This window comes from Microplitis mediator, chromosome 2 (assembly GCF_029852145.1).
Source record: "Microplitis mediator isolate UGA2020A chromosome 2, iyMicMedi2.1, whole genome shotgun sequence".
NCBI classification, from domain to species: Eukaryota; Metazoa; Arthropoda; class Insecta; order Hymenoptera; family Braconidae; genus Microplitis; species Microplitis mediator.
Window position 1 is genome coordinate 13916908 of NC_079970.1, and position 26067 is coordinate 13942974.

Here is a 26067-nt window from a genome sequence, read left to right on the forward strand (position 1 = left end):
CATTTAAAAAAGTTATTAACGATTGAAACTCAAAGTTTTAACATAGAGTCTTATGGGACACTATAACTTTTTATGTTTTAACTTTATAAAAAAAATATTATTGGAATAAACATAGGGACAAATAAGGTTTCAAAATATTCTTCAATTTATGCTAATGATATAATCGTTGTAAAAAATAGTGTTATCGATAGTTAGAATTATTTATTAATATTTATAGTCAGTAAACATAGACAACGGAGATCGTAAAATTATTAGAGATTATTTTGAAACTATCAAAATATTCAAGTAATTTGTTCAATCACAAGTAATTAAACGAATTTCCTTTTAAAATATTCATCATCATTTGTCACATAATAATTATTCTTATTATTATTATCCATAATGTGTTTGAATCGTACGCATAAATATATATATTGTAACGGGTTTTTCACCACCGGGGATCTACCGGAGTGAAGTCCAAATACACTTAGAATTTGGCAACCTTGCTCAAATTATCTAAGTTAGGCGCCAGGTGACTATACTCACCAATAAACAATTATCATAACATTTGACTCAAGGTGACAGATCAGGGAAAGGTCAGACATTTAAGATTACTAATAATTTTCGGCTTGTGACTCGACATAAACAATAGAATAACAAATCAAAATATTACATCAATCATACAGTCCAAATCCAATTCCACGTCCAAATTGATCACTAACTTGGTATGCTCGGTATTCAACGGTTCGGCAATTACTAACAAGATAATATCGTACTTGATCTAATTAACAATTCCCGTTGCATAAACGCAATCGAAACATTCGGTTGACAAAATAAACTAAACTATTCCTTTATTTCCTCGACACACTCATACAACTGCCCGCCTTAACGAAATACTTGACGGGTGACGTCAGAGTATTGTACACGGCGAAGACTCAACTGTCGTTACGGACAAGATACAGATAATCCGCAGTTCTCCGAAATCTTCGACTAAAATAAAATAATGTAAGATAATTTTTTTTCGATCACCTGTTCAAATGATTACCATTCATTGACCATAAGCAATTAATTAAATAATATTCGTTATTACAAAACAAACGCACAACAACTCAGTTCGCTTGTTCATTACAACAACAAAAACACGGTTTTGCGCGAATATCACCATGCCACTTGATCACGTCGCGCCGATGCTTCGGCTAATTAAGTTTTTCGCTACAACAAACTCGGCTTATTGTTCACCATTCATTATTGTTCGCGATTCAATTGTTCTTTGATCACAAATCGAAATTATTCAAGAACTCAAAACGTGGCCGTTACCTGCAGCGTCTCAACCGGATCTTCTCAATCTAAGCGTCGGGTCGATTGCTCGGTCAAAGTCTAAATTTTTAACCACAGATGTCACCAACTTTATTGCTCAACGGATAACCGTTTATTACTTCAAATAATTTTGAACCACGGATCGATGTCGAATTTTCCACGTGTTTCAATATATATATGTTAAGATTTACAATTTGCGATTTTGCTGGTTTTATTATGACAAAAAAATCTGAGTCAGAGTATTGTCTATTTAAGAAATTTACATTTTTTACAATAACTGTTGCATAAATATTTTCGATAGTTCAAAAAAATTGATAAATTATTTAAAAATTATGGAGATATTTTCAAAAATTCCATATTATCGGGATTAAATTTGAAACAATTGGCCCTCATTTGACTCACGAGTCGCGCAAGAACGTCCTTAAACTATCCACGTGGCCGTGGACGAGCCTATTTATTTGTTTTATGTTTGAGCATTAAGTAAATTTATAAATAGGTAACGAAAAGATACGTCGAGCAGTCTCAAATGATGCCTATCACAACCCTAGGATGATATTACGAGAGACGGAAGTATACACAGCTAAACTATCGGAGTGACACTAGTGAACCTATACGACGTAACCCCATGGGAGGGGGGGGGGGGTGTTTAATCACCACAATTACTAGCCAATGGTCAACGATCATTAATGCCTGGCTCACAGAGTCGTTACGACTTTCAAATTCCATTACTAGGCATTAATGATAGCAATTATCACTGAAACAATGGAGAAGAATCATCTTGAAATGAAGAAAAGCACTCTCCGTCTAGCCATTGTTTGAAATAGACGTGTCTAGGCATAGTCATTGCACTTATTGCATTGTATTTTTATTGTTGATCACTAATCTTCTTTATTATTTATCATATACCGTTGATAAGTTACTGTAAATAGCTGCAAGCTATTTTTTGTTATTTTAATACTAGTTGAGGTACCCGGCATTGCTCAGAGGGTTGATATGAAATAGCGCGATAGTAGGAATTGAAGGATAAACTTTAAGATATAGTAGGTAAAAATTTTAATTGAAAACATATTCTAACAATCTACAATATTAGTTTATAAACAACATTTTACATTTTGTTATCTGGGGCATATGTGGGGCATTCCAAGCCAAATCAGCTACTTTGGAACCTGCCTCACTTCGATTTGGCCGCAAATCTTTTCTCATTTTCTACCGCATCAACAATTTTTCTCAGAGTTTCTTCAAATTTTTTTATCCAACCAAAAAAAAGTGATGAATTTGAAAAAAAAAAAAGGCTTCTTTTGCAATAAGCTATGACTTTTTCTGGACTTAACAAAATGAATTGAATTGAGAAGCTGGCTCTTAATAATGAATTATTGTGGGCTCATTGAAAAAAAAAAAAAAAAAAAAAAAAAAAAAAAAAAAACGATTATTTTTTACCGTGAAGTTATGAATTTAAAACGGATTCAGTACGCTCTATCTTTGTTTACAAATACGTATATAAATTATAATGAGACATCGTCGGACGTGTTGCTGTATAAATGCTGACGATTGCATTGTTAACATCGAAAACTGTAAATTAATATGCCACAGTAAACTCATGAGGTTTCTGGCATTTCTAATCACTACAACGTTATTAGGTTAGTTATTAATTCATTGGAAATTTGAGTAATTAGTTAAAATATTCTAGATAAATCTTTCTTGGCCGTACTTAGTAAAATTGATCAGATACAAAAGTAGAGAATAATGATAAATGAAACATGAAGGGACATTCACTGTAAAAATAATTTTTTTAAATCTGGGCGTCGGTTGACCCTGCGGGCCAGCCCCAAAACTTCCCTCTGTTTTCGAGCTCAAGGAGCTTGAAAACATTACTGTGAATATATTTTCGAGCTCGAAAATGCTATTACCTGCTATTGTTTTTTATGAGCTTTTCGAGCTCTACCAAGTTACGTTTTTTGCTAAAGTTTGACAAGTTAAGAACCAAAAATTATTAATGAAGAAGCGGTTTTAAAATTTTTATTCTCGATTATGTTCAATGAAATAAATGTATCAAGGCAGAAATCACTGACAGTGATCAAAATCAAGATTTGAATGAGTTTTGACTTAGGCCAGAGCAATAATATATAAAATATCCGAGACAAATATTAAAAACTGGGTTTTCTCATTTTTTTGCTGATAACTTGATTTAAACTAAAGAACAAGTTAGATGACATTATATAATGATCGAAAGAGACTATAAATAGGAAGAGTTGGTATGATTTCAGACACATTTAGTACATTATATTTTGATTTATCCGGACAAAATAACACTTTATGTTATTTTTTTAACTTTGCAGCACCGATATCTTTTGAACTAACAAACCGATTTTGACGTTTGAGGTGGCAATCGGCGCGTTTTCTTGAATTCTAGAGCTGATACGAATTTGGAATCTATCCGTTCAGCCGTTTCGAAGATATTTGGAAAAACCCGTTTTGCACCATTTCTTTCTCCAACGATATCTCTCGAACAAATTAACCGATTGAGATGGTTAAGGCGGCGATCGACGCGTTTAATTAAGTTCTAGAGCTGATTAGATTTTGAAGTTGATCGTTCGACTCGTTAATGAGAAATCAATATAAAACTAAAAAAAAAAAATTTTTTTTTTTTCGTACTTCTTAAATATTTTCGAGTCTACTTGATCAAATGATCTGAAATTTTCAGGAAAGTTGATGGCCAAAAAGCTCTTTCGATTGCCACCTTAACCATTCAAATCGGTTCATTAGTTAAAAAGTTATAGAGCGTTCACATCCGCACACATACACACACACACACACACACACACACACACACACACACACACACACACACACACACACACACACACACACACATATACATACAGACACTCGGACATCATTCTGAAAAAAGTCAGAATAGCTCCCTAGGACCTCAAAATGTCGACATCTGATGAAATTTCGACTTTCGCAAATCGGGGTGAAACCAATAACTTCCCGAATTTTTCGAAAATTGTCGATTTTCCTAGCGGGGAGTTAAAAATAAAATAAGATAACTAATTACTCAATAAACTTTGACAATGATGAATTCGATAAATCAATGTTTGAGAGATCTAGTCTTTGATTTAAAATTTTATCCAGACCATTCCTTCTCTGTCTATTGTCTTTATGTTGATATGTTAATCGGATCAAAAATTGTAGTCCATCGGCTGAAGAGGAGGTCCCGTAAACATTTTGTTGGCACCGGGTAAATCCAACTGATTCTTATGTATTTTGGCCCAAGGATCACGAAAATCGGGTCCATTTTGTTCAAAGGTGGTGCAAACAATTGTTTATAACAATTTAATTGTTTAAATCAAAATAACTCCCGAACCGCTGGTTTGTTGGGGCAGTGAAGAGGAAAAAAAATGTTCAGAATAAAAAAATACACAAAAAAGGTATCATATGTTTTTTTTGCATCTCGAATATTTCGCGAGATATAATAAAAAAACGAGCCGGCGCTCGGACCTCTCCCTCTCGCACTAGCGACTGCCTATGCGCGAGCTCTCTCTCCGCCAAATCGCGTCAGACGCCGGAATAGGCCGGAATTTTTCTAAGTTTTTTACATTAAAAATCATAGAAAAAAAAAAAAAAATCGATAAAATGTCGATACCACCAATCGACAGCATTTTTTCTGAAACGGATTTCTGTCGTATCGTCAAAAGACGTTTTTTTTTTTTGTTCACTAATGTTATAAACAAATGGATTTTTTCAAAGTACAGATTGGGTTCAAAAAACCGATATCACCAATCAACTGCGATTTTGTTTGAACAGATTTCTGTTGAACAGTCAAAAAAAGTTTTTTTTTGTTAACTAATGTTATAAACAAATGGATTTTTTCAAAGTCCAGATTGAGTTCAAAAAACCGATATCACCAATCAACTGCGATTTTCTTTAAACAGATTTCTGTTGAACAGTCAAAAAACGTTTTTTTTTGTTAACTAATGTTATAAACAAATGGATTTTTTCAAAGTCCAGATTGGGTTCAAAAATCGAAAAATTTTCGATACTACCAATCGACAGCATTTTTTCTAAAACAAATTTTTGTTGCATCGACAAAAAATGTTTTTTTTTTTTTGTTCACTAATGTTATAAACAAATGGATTTTTTCAAAGTCCAGATTGGGGTCAAAAAACCGATATCACCAATCAACTGCGATTTTGTTTAAACAGATTTCTGTTGAACAGTCAAAAAAAGTTTTTTTTTGTTAACTAATGTTATAAACAAATTAGTCCCTCGGCTGAAGAGAGAAGCCCGTATGCACTTTTAGGTCCCCGGATTCTGATTAATGATATTTACGTATTTTTTTCCGAGGATCACGAAAAACTGGGTTATTTTGCTCGCCGATGGTAGGTTTAATTGTTAATAAAAATTTAATTGTTTATAACGATATAAATCAAGAAGGACTGATTTGACGGGGAAGTTTATTAAAAAAAAAAGTTTTAAAATTAAAAAACCAACAAAAAATGTCCTTATCATTTTTTTGATAGAATGAATATTTTCGGAGATAGCGCAAAAAACAACAAGTAGCGGTCGAACCTCTCTCCCGCGCGCACGGACTCTTGCGACGAACGACAGGCACAGAAAAATACAGGGACGAAAAAAAATTCAATTCTCGGTGTCAACTAAAGATTAAGAAAAGAAACTCATAGATATCATAGAAGAGACTCTATGGAAGATTTCCAGACCCATAATCGATGGATCCACCCCATAGACACCGAGTAACAGCCCCATAAATGGGAGTTTTTCAATTAAATTGTCGAATTTTTGACTTTAAAAAATTCAATCCTCGATGTCCATCTGAGATTAAGAAAGAAACTCATGGGAATCTTCTAGGACACTATACAAAAGATTCCCAGACCCATAATTGAAAGATTAACCCCATAGACACCGAGTAACAGCCCCATAAAAGTCGTTATTTAACTTGTTTTTCGAGAATTTGAGTTTTAAAAATTTAAGTTCTCGGTGTCTACTCGAGATTAAGAAAAGAAACTTATAGAATTTTTATAGTAGACCCTACTGAAGATTTCCTCACCCATAATTAATTGATCCACCCCATAGACACCGAGTAACAGCCCCATAAATGGGAGTTTTTCAATTAAATTGTCGAATTTTTGACTTTAAAAAATTCAATCCTCGATGTTCATCTGAGATTAAGAAAGAAACTCATGGGAATCTTCTAGGACACTATACAAAAGATTCCCAGACCCATAATTGAAAGATTAACCCCATAGACACCGAGTAACAGCCGCATAAAAGTCGTTATTTAACTTGTTTTTCTAGAATTTGAGTTTTTTAAATTTAAGTTCTCGGTGTCTACTCGAGATTAAGAAAAGAAACTTATAGAATTTTTATAGTAGACCCTACTGAAGATTTCCTGACCCATAATTAATTGATCCACCCCATAGACACCGAGTAACAGCCCCATAGAAGGGGGTTTTTTAATTAAAGTGTCGAATTTTCGACTTTAAAAAATTCAATCCTCGATGTTCATCTGAGATTGAGAAAGAAACTCATGGGAATCTTCTAGGAAACCATACAAAAGATTCCCAGACCCATAATTAAAAGATTAACCCCATAGACATCGAGTAACAGCCCCATAAAAGTCGTTATTTAACTTGTTTTTCGATAATTTGAGTTTTAAAAATTTTAGTTCTCGGTGTCTACTCGAGATTAAGAAAAGAAACTTATAGAATTTTTATAGTAGACCCTACTGAAGATTTCCTCACCCATAATTAATTGATCCACCCCATAGACACCGAGTAACAGCCCCATAGAAGGGGGTTTTTTAATTAAAGTGTCGAATTTTCGACTTTACAAAATTCAATCCTCGATGTTCATCTGAGATTAAGAAAGAAACTCATGGAAATCTTCTAGGAAACCATACAAAAGATTCCCAGACCCATAATTGAAAGATTAACCCCATAGACATCGAGTAACAGCCCCATAAATGGGAGTTTTTCTATTAAATTGTCGAATTTTTGACTTTAAAAAATTCAATCCTCGATGTACACCTGAGATTAAGGAAGGAAACTCATGGGAATTTTCTAGGACACTATACAGAAGGTTCCCAGACCCATAATTAAAAGATTAACCCCATAGACATCGAGTAACAGCCCCATAAATGGGAGTTTTTCTATTAAATTGTCGAATTTTTGACTTTAAAAAATTCAATGCTCGATGTACACCTGAGATTAAGGAAGGAAACTCATGGGAATTTTCTAGGACACTATACAGAAGATTCCTAGACCCATAATAAAAAGATTAACCCCATAGACACCGAGTGACAGCCCCATAAAAGTCGTTATTTAACTTGTTTTTCGAGAATTTGAGTTTTAAAAATTTAAGTTCTCGGTGTCTACTCGAGATTAAGAAAAGAAACTTATAGAATTTTTATAGTAGACCCTACTGAAGATTTCCTCACCCATAATTAATTGATCCACCCCATAGACACCGAGTAACAGCCCCATAAATGGGAGTTTTTCAATTAAATTGTCGAATTTTTGACTTTAAAAAATTCAATCCTCGATGTTCATCTGAGATTAAGAAAGAAACTCATGGAAATCTTCTAGGAAACCATACAAAAGATTCCCAGACCCATAATTGAAAGATTAACCCCATAGACACCGAGTAACAGCCCCATAGAAGGGGGTTTTTTAATTAAAGTGTCGAATTTTCGACTTTAAAAAATTCAATCCTCGATGTTCATCTGAGATTAAGGAAGGAAACTCATGGGAATCTTCTAGGAAACCATACAAAAGATTCCCAGACCCATAATTAAAAGATTAACCTCATAGACACCGAGTAACAGCCCCATAAATGGGAGTTTTTCTATTAAATTGTCGAATTTTTGACTTTAAAAAATTCAATCCTCGATGTACACCTGAGATTAAGGAAGGAAACTCATGGGAATTTTCTAGGACACTATACAGAAGATTCCCAGACCCATGATAAAAAGATTAACCCCATAGACATCGAGTAACAGCCCCATAAAAGTCGTTATTTAACTTGTTTTTCGAGAATTTGAGTTTTAAAAATTTAAGTTCTCGGTGTCTACTCGAGATTAAGAAAAGAAACTTATAGAATTTTTATAGTAGACCCTACTGAAGATTTCCTGACCCATAATCAATCGATCAAATATTTAAAAAATTGAGGTTGATCGATTAATTATCGGTTACATTAGGAAATCTTCAGTAGGGTCTACTTAATAAATCCCATGAGTTTGCTTCCTTAGTATACAGTGGACGCCGAGGACTGAATTTTTTATAACTCAAATTCTCGACAAATGTCAAATAACGCCTTTTATGGGGCTGTCACTCGGTGTCTATGGGGTTAATCTTTTTATTATGGGTCTGGGAATCTTTTGTATGGTTTCCTAGAAGATTTCCATGAGTTTCTTTCTTAATCTCAGATGAACATCGAGGATTGAATTTTTTAAAGTCGAAAATTCGACACTTTAATTAAAAAACCCCCTTCTATGGGGCTGTTACTCGGTGTCTATGGGGTGGATCAATTAATTATGGGTGAGGAAATCTTCAGTAGGGTCTACTATAAAAATTCTATAAGTTTCTTTTCTTAATCTCGAGTAGACACCGAGAACTAAAATTTTTAAAACTCAAATTCTCGAAAAACAAGTTAAATAACGACTTTTATGGGGCTGTTACTCGATGTCTATGGGGTTAATCTTTTAATTATGGGTCTGGGAATCTTTTGTATGGTTTCCTAGAAGATTCCCATGAGTTTCTTTCTCAATCTCAGATGAACATCGAGGATTGAATTTTTTAAAGTCGAAAATTCGACACTTTAATTAAAAAACCCCCTTCTATGGGGCTGTTACTCGGTGTCTATGGGCTGGATCAATTAATTATGGGTGAGGAAATCTTCAGTAGGGTCTACTATAAAAATTCTATAAGTTTCTTTTCTTAATCTCGAGTAGACACCGAGAACTTAAATTTTTAAAACTTAAATTCTCGAAAAACAAGTTAAATAACGACTTTTATGGGGCTGTTACTCGATGTCTATGGGGTTAATCTTTTTATTATGGGTCTGGGAATCTTCTGTATAGTGTCCTAGAAAATTCCCATGAGTTTCCTTCCTTAATCTCAGGTGTACATCGAGGATTGAATTTTTTAAAGTCAAAAATTCGACAATTTAATAGAAAAACTCCCATTTATGGGGCTGTTACTCGGTGTCTATGGGGTGGATCAATTAATTATGGGTGAGGAAATCTTCAGTAGGGTCTACTATAAAAATTCTATAAGTTTCTTTTCTTAATCTCGAGTAGACACCGAGAACTTAAATTTTTAAAACTCAAATTCTCGAAAAACAAGTTAAATAACGACTTTTATGGGGCTGTTACTCGATGTCTATGGGGTTAATCTTTCAATTATGGGTCTGGGAATCTTTTGTATGGTTTCCTAGAAGATTCCCATTAGTTTCTTTCTTAATCTCAGATGAACATCGAGGATTGAATTTTTTAAAGTCAAAAATTCGACAATTTAATTGAAAAACTCCCATTTATGGGGCTGTTACTCGGTGTCTATGGGGTGGATCAATTAATTATGGGTGAGGAAATCTTCAGTAGGGTCTACTATAAAAATTCTATAAGTTTCTTTTCTTAATCTCGAGTAGACACCGAGAACTTAAATTTTAAAAACTCAAATTCTAGAAAAACAAGTTAAATAACGACTTTTATGGGGCTGTTACTCGGTGTCTATGGGGTTAATCTTTTAATTATGGGTCTGGGAATCTTTTGTATAGTGTCCTAGAAGATTCCCATGAGTTTCTTTCTTAATCTCAGATGAACATCGAGGATTGAATTTTTTAAAGTAAAAAATTCGACAATTTAATTGAAAAACTCCCATTTATGGGGCTGTTACTCGGTGTCTATGGGGTGGATCAATTAATTATGGGTGAGGAAATCTTCAGTAGGGTCTACTATAAAAATTCTATAAGTTTCTTTTCTTAATCTCGAGTAGACACCGAGAACTAAAATTTTTAAAACTCAAATTCTCGAAAAACAAGTTAAATAACGACTTTTATGGGGCTGTTACTCGATGTCTATGGGGTTAATCTTTTAATTATGGGTCTGGGAATCTTTTGTATGGTTTCCTAGAAGATTCCCATGAGTTTCTTTCTCAATCTCAGATGAACATCGAGGATTGAATTTTTTAAAGTCGAAAATTCGACACTTTAATTAAAAAACCCCCTTCTATGGGGCTGTTACTCGGTGTCTATGGGCTGGATCAATTAATTATGGGTGAGGAAATCTTCAGTAGGGTCTACTATAAAAATTCTATAAGTTTCTTTTCTTAATCTCGAGTAGACACCGAGAACTAAAATTTTAAAAACTCAAATTCTAGAAAAACAAGTTAAATAACGACTTTTATGGGGCTGTTACTCGGTGTCTATGGGGTTAATCTTTTAATTATGGGTCTGGGAATCTTTTGTATGGTTTCCTAGAAGATTTCCATGAGTTTCTTTCTTAATCTCAGATGAACATCGAGGATTGAATTTTTTAAAGTCAAAAATTCGACAATTTAATTGAAAAACTCCCATTTATGGGGCTGTTACTCGGTGTCTATGGGGTGGATCAATTAATTATGGGTGAGGAAATCTTCAGTAGGGTCTACTATAAAAATTCTATAAGTTTCTTTTCTTAATCTCGAGTAGACACCGAGAACTTAAATTTTTAAAACTCAAATTCTCGAAAAACAAGTTAAATAACGACTTTTATGGGGCTGTTACTCGATGTCTATGGGGTTAATCTTTTTATTATGGGTCTGGGAATCTTCTGTATAGTGTCCTAGAAAATTCCCATGAGTTTCCTTCCTTAATCTCAGGTGTACATCGAGGATTGAATTTTTTAAAGTCAAAAATTCGACAATTTAATAGAAAAACTCCCATTTATGGGGCTGTTACTCGGTGTCTATGGGGTGGATCAATTAATTATGGGTGAGGAAATCTTCAGTAGGGTCTACTATAAAAATTCTATAAGTTTCTTTTCTTAATCTCGAGTAGACACCGAGAACTTAAATTTTTAAAACTCAAATTCTCGAAAAACAAGTTAAATAACGACTTTTATGGGGCTGTTACTCGATGTCTATGGGGTTAATCTTTCAATTATGGGTCTGGGAATCTTTTGTATAGTGTCCTAGAAGATTCCCATGAGTTTCTTTCTTAATCTCAGATGAACATCGAGGATTGAATTTTTTAAAGTCAAAAATTCGACAATTTAATTGAAAAACTCCTATTTATGGGGCTGTTACTCGGTGTCTATGGGGTGGATCAATCAATTATGGGTGAGGAAATCTTCAGTAGGGTCTACTATAAAAATTCTATAAGTTTCTTTTCTTAATCTCGAGTAGACACCGAGAACTTAAATTTTTAAAACTCAAATTCTCGAAAAACAAGTTAAATAACGACTTTTATGGGGCTGTTACTCGGTGTCTATGGGGTTAATCTTTCAATTATGGGTCTGGGAATCTTTTGTATAGTGTCCTAGAAGATTCCCATGAGTTTCTTTCTTAATCTCAGATGAACATCGAGGATTGAATTTTTTAAAGTAAAAAATTCGACAATTTAATTGAAAAACTCCCATTTATGGGGCTGTTACTCGGTGTCTATGAGGTGGATCAATTAATTATGGGTGAGGAAATCTTCAGTAGGGTCTACTATAAAAATTCTATAAGTTTCTTTTCTTAATCTCGAGTAGACACCGAGAACTTAAATTTTAAAAACTCAAATTCTAGAAAAACAAGTTAAATAACGACTTTTATGGGGCTGTTACTCGGTGTCTATGGGGTTAATCTTTTAATTATGGGTCTGGGAATCTTTTGTATAGTGTCCTAGAAGATTCCCATGAGTTTCTTTCTTAATCTCAGATGAACACCGAGGATTGAATTTTTTAAAGTAAAAAATTCGACAATTTAATTGAAAAACTCCCATTTATGGGGCTGTTACTCGGTGTCTATGGGGTGGATCAATTAATTATGGGTGAGGAAATCTTCAGTAGGGTCTACTATAAAAATTCTATAAGTTTCTTTTCTTAATCTCGAGTAGACACCGAGAACTTAAATTTTTAAAACTAAAATTCTCGAAAAACAAGTTAAATAACGACTTTTATGGGGCTGTTACTCGATGTCTATGGGGTTAATCTTTTTATTATGGGTCTGGGTATCTTCTGTATAGTGTCCTAGAAAATTCCCATGAGTTTCCTTCCTTAATCTCAGGTGTACATCGAGGATTGAATTTTTTAAAGTCGAAAATTCGACACTTTAATTAAAAAACCCCCTTCTATGGGGCTGTTACTCGGTGTCTATGGGGTGGATCAATTAATTATGGGTCAGGAAATCTTCAGTAGGGTCTACTATAAAAATTCTATAAGTTTCTTTTCTTAATCTCGAGTAGACACCGAGAACTTAAATTTTAAAAACTCAAATTCTAGAAAAACAAGTTAAATAACGACTTTTATGGGGCTGTTACTCGGTGTCTATGGGGTTAATCTTTCAATTATGGGTCTGGGAATCTTTTGTATAGTGTCCTAGAAGATTCCCATGAGTTTCTTTCTTAATCTCAGATGAACATCGAGGATTGAATTTTTTAAAGTCAAAAATTCGACAATTTAATTGAAAAACTCCCATTTATGGGGCTGTTACTCGGTGTCTATGGGGTGGATCAATTAATTATGGGTGAGGAAATCTTCAGTAGGGTCTACTATAAAAATTCTATAAGTTTCTTTTCTTAATCTCGAGTAGACACCGAGAACTTAAATTTTTAAAACTCAAATTCTCGAAAAACAAGTTAAATAACGACTTTTATGGGGCTGTTACTCGGTGTCTATGGGGTTAATCTTTCAATTATGGGTCTGGGAATCTTTTGTATAGTGTCCTAGAAGATTCCCATGAGTTTCTTTCTTAATCTCAGATGGACATCGAGGATTGAATTTTTTAAAGTCAAAAATTCGACAATTTAATTGAAAAACTCCCATTTATGGGGCTGTTACTCGGTGTCTATGGGGTGGATCCATCGATTATGGGTCTGGAAATCTTCCATAGAGTCTCTTCTATGATATCTATGAGTTTCTTTTCTTAATCTTTAGTTGACACCGAGAATTGAATTTTTTTTCGTCCCTGTATTTTTCTGTGCCTGTCGTTCGTCGCAAGAGTCCGTGCGCGCGGGAGAGAGGTTCGACCGCTACTTGTTGTTTTTTGCGCTATCTCCGAAAATATTCATTCTATCAAAAAAATGATAAGGACATTTTTTGTTGGTTTTTTAATTTTAAAACTTTTTTTTTTAATAAACTTCCCCGTCAAATCAGTCCTTCTTGATTTATATCGTTATAAACAATTAAATTTTTATTAACAATTAAACCTACCATCGGCGAGCAAAATAACCCAGTTTTTCGTGATCCTCGGAAAAAAATACGTAAATATCATTAATCAGAATCCGGGGACCTAAAAGTGCATACGGGCTTCTCTCTTCAGCCGAGGGACTAATTTGTTTATAACATTAGTTAACAAAAAAAAACTTTTTTTGACTGTTCAACAGAAATCTGTTTAAACAAAATCGCAGTTGATTGGTGATATCGGTTTTTTGACCCCAATCTGGACTTTGAAAAAATCCATTTGTTTATAACATTAGTGAACAAAAAAAAAAAAACATTTTTTGTCGATGCAACAAAAATTTGTTTTAGAAAAAATGCTGTCGATTGGTAGTATCGAAAATTTTTCGATTTTTGAACCCAATCTGGACTTTGAAAAAATCCATTTGTTTATAACATTAGTTAACAAAAAAAAACGTTTTTTGACTGTTCAACAGAAATCTGTTTAAAGAAAATCGCAGTTGATTGGTGATATCGGTTTTTTGAACTCAATCTGGACTTTGAAAAAATCCATTTGTTTATAACATTAGTTAACAAAAAAAAACGTCTTTTGACGATACGACAGAAATCCGTTTCAGAAAAAATGCTGTCGATTGGTGGTATCGACATTTTATCGATTTTTTTTTTTTTTTCTATGATTTTTAATGTAAAAAACTTAGAAAAATTCCGGCCTATTCCGGCGTCTGACGCGATTTGGCGGAGAGAGAGCTCGCGCATAGGCAGTCGCTAGTGCGAGAGGGAGAGGTCCGAGCGCCGGCTCGTTTTTTTATTATATCTCGCGAAATATTCGAGATGCAAAAAAAACATATGATACCTTTTTTGTGTATTTTTTTATTCTGAACATTTTTTTTCCTCTTCACTGCCCCAACAAACCAGCGGTTCGGGAGTTATTTTGATTTAAACAATTAAATTGTTATAAACAATTGTTTGCACCACCTTTGAACAAAATGGACCCGATTTTCGTGATCCTTGGGCCAAAATACATAAGAATCAGTTGGATTTACCCGGTGCCAACAAAATGTTTACGGGACCTCCTCTTCAGCCGATGGACTATTGAGAAATAGTTGTGTAATAAGTTTTAGTAGAAATTAATTTATGAGACAATCGAAGGGTAACACGATCTTCGACCCCACGACAAAATACCTACGACAAAATATCTGCAAACCAAAATACCCGCGACAAAATAACCGTTTTAAAAAATATAGTAATAATTTTGATAATTAATATGACCATGATGATATTAAAATATTGATCACCTGTTGGTATAATATGCACTGAAAAAGTATATCGATCAATTATATATTTATTCTATATTTGATCAGTATGTTTTTTTCTCTAAGATTGCCATTTTCACCCGAAATTGATGATATACTGAGTTACATCACATTATATTTAACCTCATCATTGTTTCACGTGCTTTCGTTTTGCTTTAACTTTCTCTGCATTTTTTTTTTGTTGTTTAAATATACCGTTGAAATTTGTTAGATCATAAAAGGAAAAAAAATTACTTATCCATGAAGGTTAACCAGAGATATTGCACGACTCTTAATGCGAAGCATTAGAGTGTGCTTTACGATCGGAAAATTCTGTTTGCCTCTTTTTTTGATATTGTTCAGTATAAATAATAATAATAATAATAATAATGATATATGTAAGCATTCTCTGTATAGAAAATCTCATAGAATCCAGTAGATTCTCATATATTCCCATAGATATTTTACAAGAATTAATGAGTTCTATGAGAAGTGCTATAGTTAAGTATAGGGACTTATACATGTAGCGACGCATCTTTAGGATAAGATTGAAACAATCACTACCTAAGTCGCTACATACCAAACAGTGAAGCGTTGTGAGTGATGATGAGAAGAGGAGAGATGGAAAAAGGATTTGTGGGGTGAGAGGCGTTTCGTCCAAGTATACAATAGCTGAGACTCCTTAGTTAGGTATGTATATCATATACCCCACCTAAGGCGCCGTGTTGGAAGTTACATGTTGGAAATGTTATATATTGAAACAGGTGTAGGGACGAGGTACTGCGAGAGGCGCGAGTTGTACAATGCCATCTCGCAGAGTGAAGCCGAACCACCACATACATACAGTTATAAGAAACTATTGGATTTTTTAAGCAGCGTAAAGTTTTTTGGTTGCGGTGATTTTGTCACGAGTATTTTGGTTTATGGGTATTTTGTCGAGAGTCAAATGTTACGTAGCCCAATCAAAGGACGAATAAGCTTAACTTGATTGAAAAGTCATCAATATAAGTTATATTGATGTAGTATAGTGCCCAGAAAGAATGTTTGGATGCGTTCTGATCAAATCAGATTAAATCTGATCAACTTTTACGGATAAGCACCCCGGGAAAAAATCATCGGACCTAGTCATGCATGATCAATTAATTGATTAATGTAACAGGAGTGAAGTCCACCTCCGTTTTACCGGAGGCCATTTCCACGCTCTTTTGGACATGCCCTGTGAAGTCATTCCCATCTTCCGACCCAGACGATACTTTTAGCCGAAAAATATAATCGAGTGATGACTAAAGTAACCACAGCCATCACGAGTCCTACCTCTGTGCGCCAAACGCTACTACCATCTCAGGAAATAAAAAGACTCTGGTCGAAATGGGTTTGGAAAGGTGGTACCAGTCTCCTAGCGCTGGTCAACATGGTTGCTTGTGACTAAGTGGTGGAACGCAACTTCTCCCCATACCCTATGTAAAGGACTTCCTTTATTTGTTATCTTTCGGGTTCCCATCAACAAGCTATTATCCATTTGTTCAGTCCCTGATGAATTTTCTACTTTCTAACCCTTTAGGCGCTCTGATTATTCAAGCCAAATCAAAGTTTAGAGCAGCTTGGTCATGCATGATCATGCGTTACTCTCGAATGAGCATGCGTCATCATACTCAAGGAGCTCCAGGAGCTTGAAAACAGCTGGAAATTTTAAGGCTGAGCCGCATGGCCAACCGTTACCTAGATACTTTTACTGGTTTCTACCGATTTTTAACTTCCCGCTAAGAAAATTGTAAATTTTCAAAAATTCGGGAAGTTATTGGTTTCGGTCCGATTTACGAAAATCGAATTTCCATCAGATGTCGACGTTTTGAGGTCCTAGGAAGCTATTCTGACTAATTTCAAGATGATGTCCGAGTGTATGTACGTATGTACGTATGTAAATACCTGTATCTTTCGAACGGATGAACCGATTTTGAACTTTAAGGTGTCATTCGACGCGACTTGTCAATATCTTGAAGCTGTGAGAAATTGAGCTTGATCGGTAGGGCTCGTTCAGAGATATTCCACAAATAAAATTTTTTCAAAAATGTTTTTTCTGGATAACTTTTAATGTGCTGGATGGATTGATTCCGAAATGGACTGGGCTTTAGAGCTTTATAAGCCGCGTCGAATGCCACCTCAACCATCAAAATCGGTTCATTTGTTCAAGAGAAACCGTTGTCGAAAGAATTAAAAAAAAATTTTTTTTTAGTTGTTTTGAAATATCTCAAAATCGACTCGATAAATCAAATTCAAAATTTGATCAGCTTCAGAACTTGATAAAAAGCGTCGATTGCGACCTCAACCGTCTCGATCGGTTTATTCGTTTGAGAGATATTGTTGGAGAAAAAATGGTAAAAAACTATTTTTTTCGAAAAGAACAGCACACAAAAGTATTTTCGAGCTCGAAGAGCTCGAAAATGTATTCACGACAAAGTTTTCGAGCTCAAGGAGCTCGAAAACAGCGGGAAGTTTTAGGGCTGGCCCGCAGGGTCAACCGATAGACAGATTTTTTTTTACAAGAATAACTTATTTCTGATTAAGGTATTCATGACAAATTGTTATTGGATAAATAATTCTTGTATCAGTTATTCTGGACGAGTGCAACAGTTTAGACTAAACTAACCTAGTAAATAGCATATCCTCATTTGTTTTTAGCAATAGCGGTGTCTTATACTTGTGACAGACTTTCGGCAAGAGATTCAATCAAATCATTAACGGTAAACTTAGCTCACCTTCAAAATCGTTTTCACACTCTTACGGTAACTATCAAGTCATGCTTTTCTGCAAAGTATACTGTGAAATCAACATAGAATTTTTATAGATGGAGGTAAATAGCGATCTAGATCGACGACAAAAAACAGAAGAGAAAATAATGGAAATCGATAACATTGCTGTAAAAATTTCAAAAATTATGCAACAATGGAATGATAAAGGTATTTTATCTAATAACATTATTTCACTATACTGCTGTACTGAATATCTATAGTTGGGAATTAAAAAAAAAGTCAGAATTACAACTGTAGTCCACGAACCCTTGTAGGAAAAAAAATATTGACAACGGGGCCAGTCTTGGCACAATACTGGGCTACCGAGGCTCGGCCTCCCAAGGTTGGTCCGAGATCCGACCAACGTTCAAGTGACGAGTCTTGGTTTGCCAGTCTTGGGACAAGATTCAGCCAATGCTCAAGTGACAAGCCTTGGTTTGCCAGTCGTGGGACAAGGTTCAGCCAATGCTCGAGTGACAAGCCTTGGTTTGCCAGTCTTGGGACAAGGTTAAGCCAATGCTCAAGTGACAAATCTTGGTTTGCCAGTCTTGGGCCAAGATTTAGCCAATGCTCGAGTGACAAGCCTTGGTTTGCCAGTCTTGGGACAAGATTCAGCCAATGCTCAAGTGACAAGCCTTGGTTTGCCAGTCGTGGGACAAGGTTCAGCCAATGCTCAAGTGACAAGCCTTGGTTTGCCAGTCTTGGGACAAGATTCAGCCAATGCTCAAGTGACAAGCCTTGGTTTGCTAGTCTTGGGACAAGGTTCAGCCATTATGCAAGTGACAAGCCTTAGTTTACCAGTCTAAATAACAAATAGTACCTAAAAACCCCTGGCTTCTGTGAATAGCGTAACAACCTAGTGGATAAGACGCTTGCCTAGCAGTCATGAAGGACCAGGTTCGAGACCCAGCAAATGCAAAAAAAAAATTAGTTTCATCGATCCACCTGATTTCTCTGTGTACAAATTTATTTCCATATCTTACAATTCCGCACATGTCTACTAATATTTTTTTTTTTTTTAATTTATTTTTAATAAGCATAGGTGCTTATTTAGCAACAGTCTTGGCACAACACTGGCTCTCGATATTGGGCCAATACTTAGATGCAGTCTTGGCACAACACTGTCACTCAAGCTTGGCTGGGTGTTATCATTTCGATGCTTAGACAGACTTGGGCCAAGCTTGGATTTCAAGCTTTCCCCAGAGTTAATAAGTCTTGCGCCAAGCCTCGGCCAAGCTTGGGCCTATTGTTTCTTCCTATATGGGGACAAGGGACGTTAACACATCAGTTTCGAAATCCCATTCTCTAACAATAACTATAATAGATGATATCCCAGTAACCACATTAAATATAACTGTGGCGTTGCAGTGACAAAACTGAAAATACTGCGTTACATACATTATAAGTAACACGTGAACCATATGTAAGGCACATGAAACTCAGTTTCACACTTATTTACGTACACGGAGAAAAAAGAACAGTAACCATTACTGCGCAGAACAGTAATCCAGTCAATTGAATAAATATAAGTATAGAAAAATCTACTTTCACTATACTTAAACTTCCGCCCAAACACGTTCATTGACTGGATTACTGGTCTGCGCAGCAACGGTTACTGTTTTTTTTTTCTCCGTGTAATAATGTCACGTAAAAACATGTATGCAAGTGTGATGTTAATGTAACTTATGGGTTACCTTTGTGAAATTACATTTACATTATGTAGTACAATAGATCAACAATAGATCAACCATTGAATTTATTAGTTTAAATGTCAAACGAATCCACGCCACTCTATAATATTAATTCAATCCCGACAATATTAAAGGGACTCAACTTTACTCAATCAACATGTGCCCAAAATCGAAAAACTAATCAGAATGGTGGTACTGTAACTAAAACAATTTGCCTCGCGTACAACACACTTGTATAATCTCGCACTATGCACTTGTGATTCCAAATCCAAGGCTAGATGTTCAGGCGTCTATCCTTCCTGCTCGAACCAATCCAATACTTCCATGACGACATGACCTTCCCAATTTAGTTGATACAATATTCACCACGATCTGGGTGAATAGGAGTTCTCCCACCGACCAAGACTTGTCCAGCTCGTGAATCGAAGATGACAATGATACGGCTGATGTTATCGTGATATTTGGTAAATTGCACCGCAATCTAAATATGGTGTCTACAGACGAACGACTGAAGTTGTGGTCGATTAGGCTAGGTGGAGAAGAGATTCTCTCTGAATGATGTCTGACCGACGAAAGAGGAAGAGACCGAGTGTTCCTGACTTTTATACACTGGTGAAGCGCTCTCCATCGTTAGCATCTGCGCTTTTTAAGCTTTTCTCGGGAGCATGACTTACGTAGTTGACAATAACCTGACCCGAATTACGGTAATCTTTAAAACTGAGTGAACGCAACAGACAGAATGTAATTTAAATTTTCCGGTTACAGTACATTATTTGAGTGCTAAAAATTTTGCTTTTTTAACGATTGGCGTAATAAATCCATATTTCAGATGCTGAGATTCACATGCCAAGATTAGACGATGTGCGAAATTTAATCAAACATGAATTAAAACTTAAAGACGCTGCCAAAATGGGCAATACTGATTATGCTCTTGAAGTATCTGGAGGTTCTATACTTTCAATACGAGATACCCAAGCTTTTCAATTTGATTTAGACACATTTTCAATGTTCGATTTGATACCGTTTTGCCAATGGCAGAATAGCCCTCGATCCGTAATTCAAGTAAGAATTCTCCCTGTTTAGAAAATCTCATAGAATCCAATAGATTCTCATAAATTCCCATAGAGATTTTATGAGAATGAATGAGCTCTATGAAAATTGCTATAGTTAAGTATAGAGTCTTATACATACAGCTATAAGAATCTATCGGATTTTTTAAGCAGGGCTTCTGCACACACCACAATAAATTGACTCTATCATTGATTTCTTAAATTTTTACCATTACAATTTCTTCTGCATCATCACAATCATTACTACATCAATGATTATTGAATAGAATCGAATCTCAAACTAACCGGCGAAAAATTGGTCAGCCATATCAAGCTATATGTAGTCATATCCAGTCATACACGGCCGTATACTGCCGATTTCCATATATGAAGCAGTCGTAAATATAGTCATATATACCCATGTATAATTAGTTTTTCCCGAAATATATTGAATGTTTCGGAAACTATACTAGATACTCATCTTTACTTGCTTTTAATCACTATATCGCGTGCCAAAAGGTAAAAGGGCGCATAAAATTTTTTTTCATCGCCAATCGATTAGTAAACATTTTCTACGCTTGAAAATCAAACATTGTTTTCCCAAAGGTAAAAGGGCGTATGTACAATATAGAATTTGTTACTATACAAAATATTAAAAATTACTATACACGGAAAAAAAATTCGACGAAAAATTCCAATATTACTATCGTAATCCTGGACTATACTTTTATTATCTGTAACTTTCAAATATATGATACGAAAATTTACAGTTTGTAAAAGATTTTTTACTATTCACTATCGTAATTTTATTAAGAGCTTGTTGTATAAAATTCAATAAGAAATATTACAATGTTACTATCGTAAATAGTAAAAGAATAAAAAATGAGATTTAATTATAATATTTATTCTTTTATTCTTCCTCTTAATTTACAGTGCTGCCTCTATGTTTTTACAATACAAGTCACAAAAATTACGATAGTTGAATTGTAAATTTTTTGACATGGTATAGTATATGCCATCTGAAGCGTTTCCGTATGAAAGACAAATGTCACAATACCATGATGTGATGCTTGTGTGAGTATATATATATATATATATATATATATACAAATGATGACATCTACTTTGTCTGTATTATTTGTGGTTCAACTATATATATTTATAAATCAGTTCATCTTTATCCACAGTGTAGTGCAGAAATAGAGGTTATTTTTCATGACGTTTTTCGGACAATTGTAAATAAGAAATTTAAAAAAAAAACTGTGCTTTCTTCATAACAAACCTACATAGATTCTGGAATATAATAATTTGGTAGTGTAAGTATAATTTATACTATTTAATTTTTATTAAACTGAATATTCTGTGGGTATATCGTTCGTTTTAAAATTATTTATCTGGACATGAAGTTTATTTTTATAAACAATTTAGTAGTATTATGTGGTCATAGGATAAATGATTCTAAATGAATGAAAATTTATTTTTTCTAATAAATTCAATTCTCCTAATTTTGTTACAGGATATTCTTCATTTGTCGACAATAACCTCAAATTATGGACATTTAAAGTTTCTTTATGGATACTGAAGTTAGCAGACGCCTAATAATTTTTGGATTTTTTTACAAATGATAAATTATAGAAAAAAAGTATTCGAAAAAATTGCACCTATGGTTTTTTTAAATTTTCTACATGTGCGTATTTTGAATACAAAGAAATGAGTTATTTATTCAAAAGGAAAAAATTATAATACTTTTGGAATCTGATGTAATATTATAACTTATAAAGTTAAAATAATTAATACTAAATTTTATATACACCAAAAAAATATATTTGAAAAAATATTAAATAAATATTTTATTATTACTACTTCAACATGTTTTATTTTTATTTCGAGATTGTATTTTCCTTCTTAATTTAACTGTTAAAAAAAAAAAAAAATTCCAAATGATAAATTTTTCTTTTCTATTAATTATAAGTTCTACTTTCTTAAGAAAATATATTTTACTCCATTGACTTCTAATTATTATTTTATATTTAAAGAAATTCTACATTACCGACTCATTCATTTTACGATAGTTGTATTAGAATTTATGTTGACGCAAATTGTATAATTTACTCTATAGTATCTGATTTTTTCTTTCAGGTAGTAGTATAAATTATAAAATAAAAATTACGATAGTCTATTGTAAAAATTATTATTGAAAACTTATAGTCCAGCGTTACAATACTATATAATGAAAATTACGATAGTTAAATCGTAAAAAATCCGTGAATTTTTTTTCCGTGTACGCAATGTATTTTTTGCTAACACGATTATATTTTTTTACTATCTGTATAGTAAATTCTACTATGTATAGATAAAATTAAAAGTTGGTGGGGATAGCATATACAAAGATGTATTACAAGTTCTGAAACTTTTGTTCATAGGACACATCGGGCCGTCAGACATTCGAAAGGACTCGCGCGCGGGAGATTAGGGTTCGAATCTCGGTTGAATCAAGTGATTTTTTAAAAAACAAAAATCCACACCAACACCAACACAGATGACAGAAATAATGATAATAATAATCAATAATAATAAAAAGTTGAAAAACTATTAAAAATTTAATTTAATTTTTTTCCATTCTAATATAGTAAAATTTACTAAACGGGATAGTAAAATTTACTAAATGGGATAGTAAAATTTACTAAACTGGGATAGTAAAATTTACTAAACGATTTGTAAAATATGCTAATCTGTTTATGAATTTTTTATATTAATCAAAAGCGTTTCAAGATTACTATTCAAATTTAGTAATTATTCTCATATTTTTTAGTAAAATTTACTATATTTTTTTCTCCGTGTATCATTTGTTAGTCCTTACCTTATACTGTAATTTTTCGGTCTTAAATGATGTTTCAATGAATAAATTTGAGCGTCGCACAGTTCAAGGTGTTTTATCGTTATTCTCCTTGTTTAAAAAATCTCATAGAATCCAATAGATTCTCATAAATTCCTATAGAAATTTTATAAGAATGAATGAGTTTTATGAGAAGTGCGATAGTAAAGTATAGGGCCTTATACATACAGCTGTAAGAATCTATCGGATTTTTTAAGCAGGGCTGTTTTTTAAGAAACTATTGTTAAGACGCGTTTTCATTTGTTTCTTTATTCGCACTCAAGTGGATAAACGGTACTATCTTTGTTGCACTTGTACAGTAAATGGAAACTTTGTCCAAGCTTTTCTCGTAAACAAATGGAAGTTGTCAAAAAATTGAAGTGCACTTCGCTAGTTCATAGAGTAAAGCATCGGGTCTGTGTCTTTATTTAGCGTTTAGGGTTTTTATCTCAGAGAAAAGCTTGGACAAAATTATCTGAAAACGGTTCTTAAGTGTATTTTTCTTTTTTTTTGTTAGAACGACGTATTACCTGGACAATGTTGGGCGTTCAAAGGGTCAACAGGATCAATTGCAATCAAATTACTCCACTCTATTTATATATCTAGTATAACACTTGAGCACATTGCAGCCCATTTATCACCGAATGGCAAAACGACTTCAGCTCCTCGATATTTCTCAATTTGGGTAGCTTACTTCAAATTATATCTTTCTGACATAACAATAAATTCAAGTAAATATTTTAGGGGCTCAAAAGCATTGATGATGTAAAAGGATTCTTATTTGGAGAATTCACTTATGATAACTGTGCCTCACCAATACAAAATTTTCCAATAAAAGAAAAAGCTAATGAACCTTTCGGAATAATTGAAGTAAAAATTCATTCCAATAGTGGAAATCCTAATTATACTTGTCTCTATAGAATAAGAGTACACGGCCAACTCGCTCTCTAAATAATTAAGATTTTACATATGCACTGGAATTTCGGATGCTGACAATGTAGTTGAAATTTTTCCTCTGTTTTACATCATCTGTTGGTTATTTTTGCGTTCATTACGTCTGGTGAACATACCAAATTATTAGAATAAATCTGAATTTGATACTATTCGGATATAATTAGCATTGTATTTTTAAACCAACAACGAAACCCGTGAAAAAATCTTTTTATAAAATTTTAAACAAGGCCCCGAGGAATAAGTATGGCCAACCTATCCCCGCAATATTTTCAAATGTTACTCAGATCACATGTACGTCTAATAAATTAATAATATCCCGAAAATTTCAGATTCATAATTCAATTGGTCATTTAAAAAAGCCAAATATGTGAAAAACAGAGTTGAGTGAGCGAATACGCAAAAGGATTCTGGTGTAGGTGTGTTTCAGTTTAACAATTAAAATTTTACACTCTTTATACAGTATTGTGAGAAATAATGATCAAAAATACAATTAACTAAACAGCAAAAAGTTAAATTTAATTAATTTACAGCGATAAATCGATATTAACTCAATAAATAGTTAGCTTCAATTTACAAGCTATTGGCGATAGTTGTCGCGAACGCCGCAATGTCAGTGTGGTCGTCAGGCCCATACTGCGTTGCCGTATCCACAATGCTTTTATGTCTGACATCTATATAGTTTTGGCGGTAATACGATAGTATACGTTGATTGACACGCCAAAAATTATGGCGAGAAAAACTAGTATCATTGTGCCTTTGGCATTGTAGCATGGGTCTCAGGACCATACATTATGTCCCTTTTGGCCGATACACGGCATCCCTATGAGAGAAGCTGTTGAGTACTCACCTTAAATCGCCTATCTTTATGCCCTCTTTGCTTCTAACTTGCTTCCCCTCGGTGTGAGAGGGGGCTTAAGAGTCACGTGATCACCTGTAAGCGGGGCAACTTGTGCGTCTCTCCTCATAGCGTTGAGTTTTCGCCATAGTGTAAACACGCAAAAACTTTATGACCCAAACTTAAGTTAAAATAGCGGAAAAATCCGCGAGCATAGATCAAATTCGACCTACAAGAAGCTTTTACAGCTCCACCCCTCAAGATGAGCGAAGAAAGCGGTAGTTCTGGACACGATCCTAACAATTTGTAACGTACAAATGATGACAATACTGAACCTCTAATCCCAGAAAAGAGGGCTTTGACTGAACGTGATCTGGAATTAAAAATCTTAAAAACTAAGGTAAATCTATTGACACAGCTTCTACCTCAGACCTTCCAAGCCACTCAGCTCACTGCACCCAAGGTAATTAACCCTGACCCCGAGTTGGACCTAGGCGAGTTTCATACGTCCATCGACGACAAGAAGATTACACGACTGGCATGTGAGCAGAGATTAGCTCAGCTGAGAGCTTTACAGAGATTCGGCTCGAGTGACTGGGAGGAGGTTAGATACAACCCAACCCTCAAGGAAATTGTGGCTTCACCAGGCTTCGTAGAGCTTAAGGTCAACAATGAGCTCTGCTACCTAGAAAAAGGTAAGGACCCACTAACATCCACAGAGCGTGTAATGGCAGGGCTAAAAAACGTTATGCTCGAACAAAGAGAGACTCTTAAGTCGTTTTTAAACGCTCTAGTCGACTGGGTCACGGAAAATACTGATTCTATTCCCAGGGAGGTCATCTCCCAGGTCATAGATTGCAAAGATCAATCAGCCTGCTTTGTCGACGCATTCAGTCGCTCATGGGTATAC

At 34.3% G+C, this 26067-nt stretch overlaps 1 protein-coding gene and 1 long non-coding RNA gene across 3 annotated transcripts; both read left to right on the plus strand.

Moving 5' to 3' along the window:
• The first annotated feature begins 2713 nt into the window (after positions 1-2713).
• On the plus strand, positions 2714-24821 carry LOC130662993 (klaroid protein-like). Of its 2 annotated transcripts, XR_008989135.1 has the most exons (7): positions 2714-2933; positions 17644-17747; positions 17810-17921; positions 20274-20506; positions 23886-24053; positions 24113-24563; positions 24652-24821. XR_008989135.1 is itself a non-coding variant. In XM_057462006.1 (6 exons), the coding sequence occupies exons 1-6, from the start codon at positions 2804-2806 to the stop codon at positions 24317-24319; spliced, it is 954 nt and encodes a 317-aa protein (XP_057317989.1). In that variant the 5' UTR covers positions 2714-2803; the 3' UTR covers positions 24320-24596. The 2 variants fall into 2 exon arrangements, 1 of the variants encoding a protein (XP_057317989.1); XM_057462006.1 differs by lacking the exon at positions 24652-24821 and having other exon boundaries at positions 24113-24596.
• LOC130662995 (uncharacterized) lies at positions 21455-22328 on the plus strand. Its single transcript, XR_008989136.1, has 3 exons — positions 21455-21567; positions 21681-21809; positions 22010-22328. It is a non-coding gene; the product is annotated as an uncharacterized LOC130662995 (long non-coding RNA).
• Positions 24822-26067: the final 1246 nt, after the last annotated feature.

Bases quoted from the DNA above. Each gene is read 5' to 3' on its own strand.
- LOC130662993 (XM_057462006.1), top strand. From the start codon at position 2,804: ATGAGACATCGTCGGACGTGTTGCTGTATAAATGCTGACGATTGCATT. The intron at 17,748-17,809 runs GTAACTATCAAG...GAATTTTTATAG, and splicing joins ATCGTTTTCACACTCTTACG to ATGGAGGTAAATAGCGATCT. The intron at 24,054-24,112 runs GTAGCTTACTTC...TAAATATTTTAG, and splicing joins CTCGATATTTCTCAATTTGG to GGGCTCAAAAGCATTGATGA.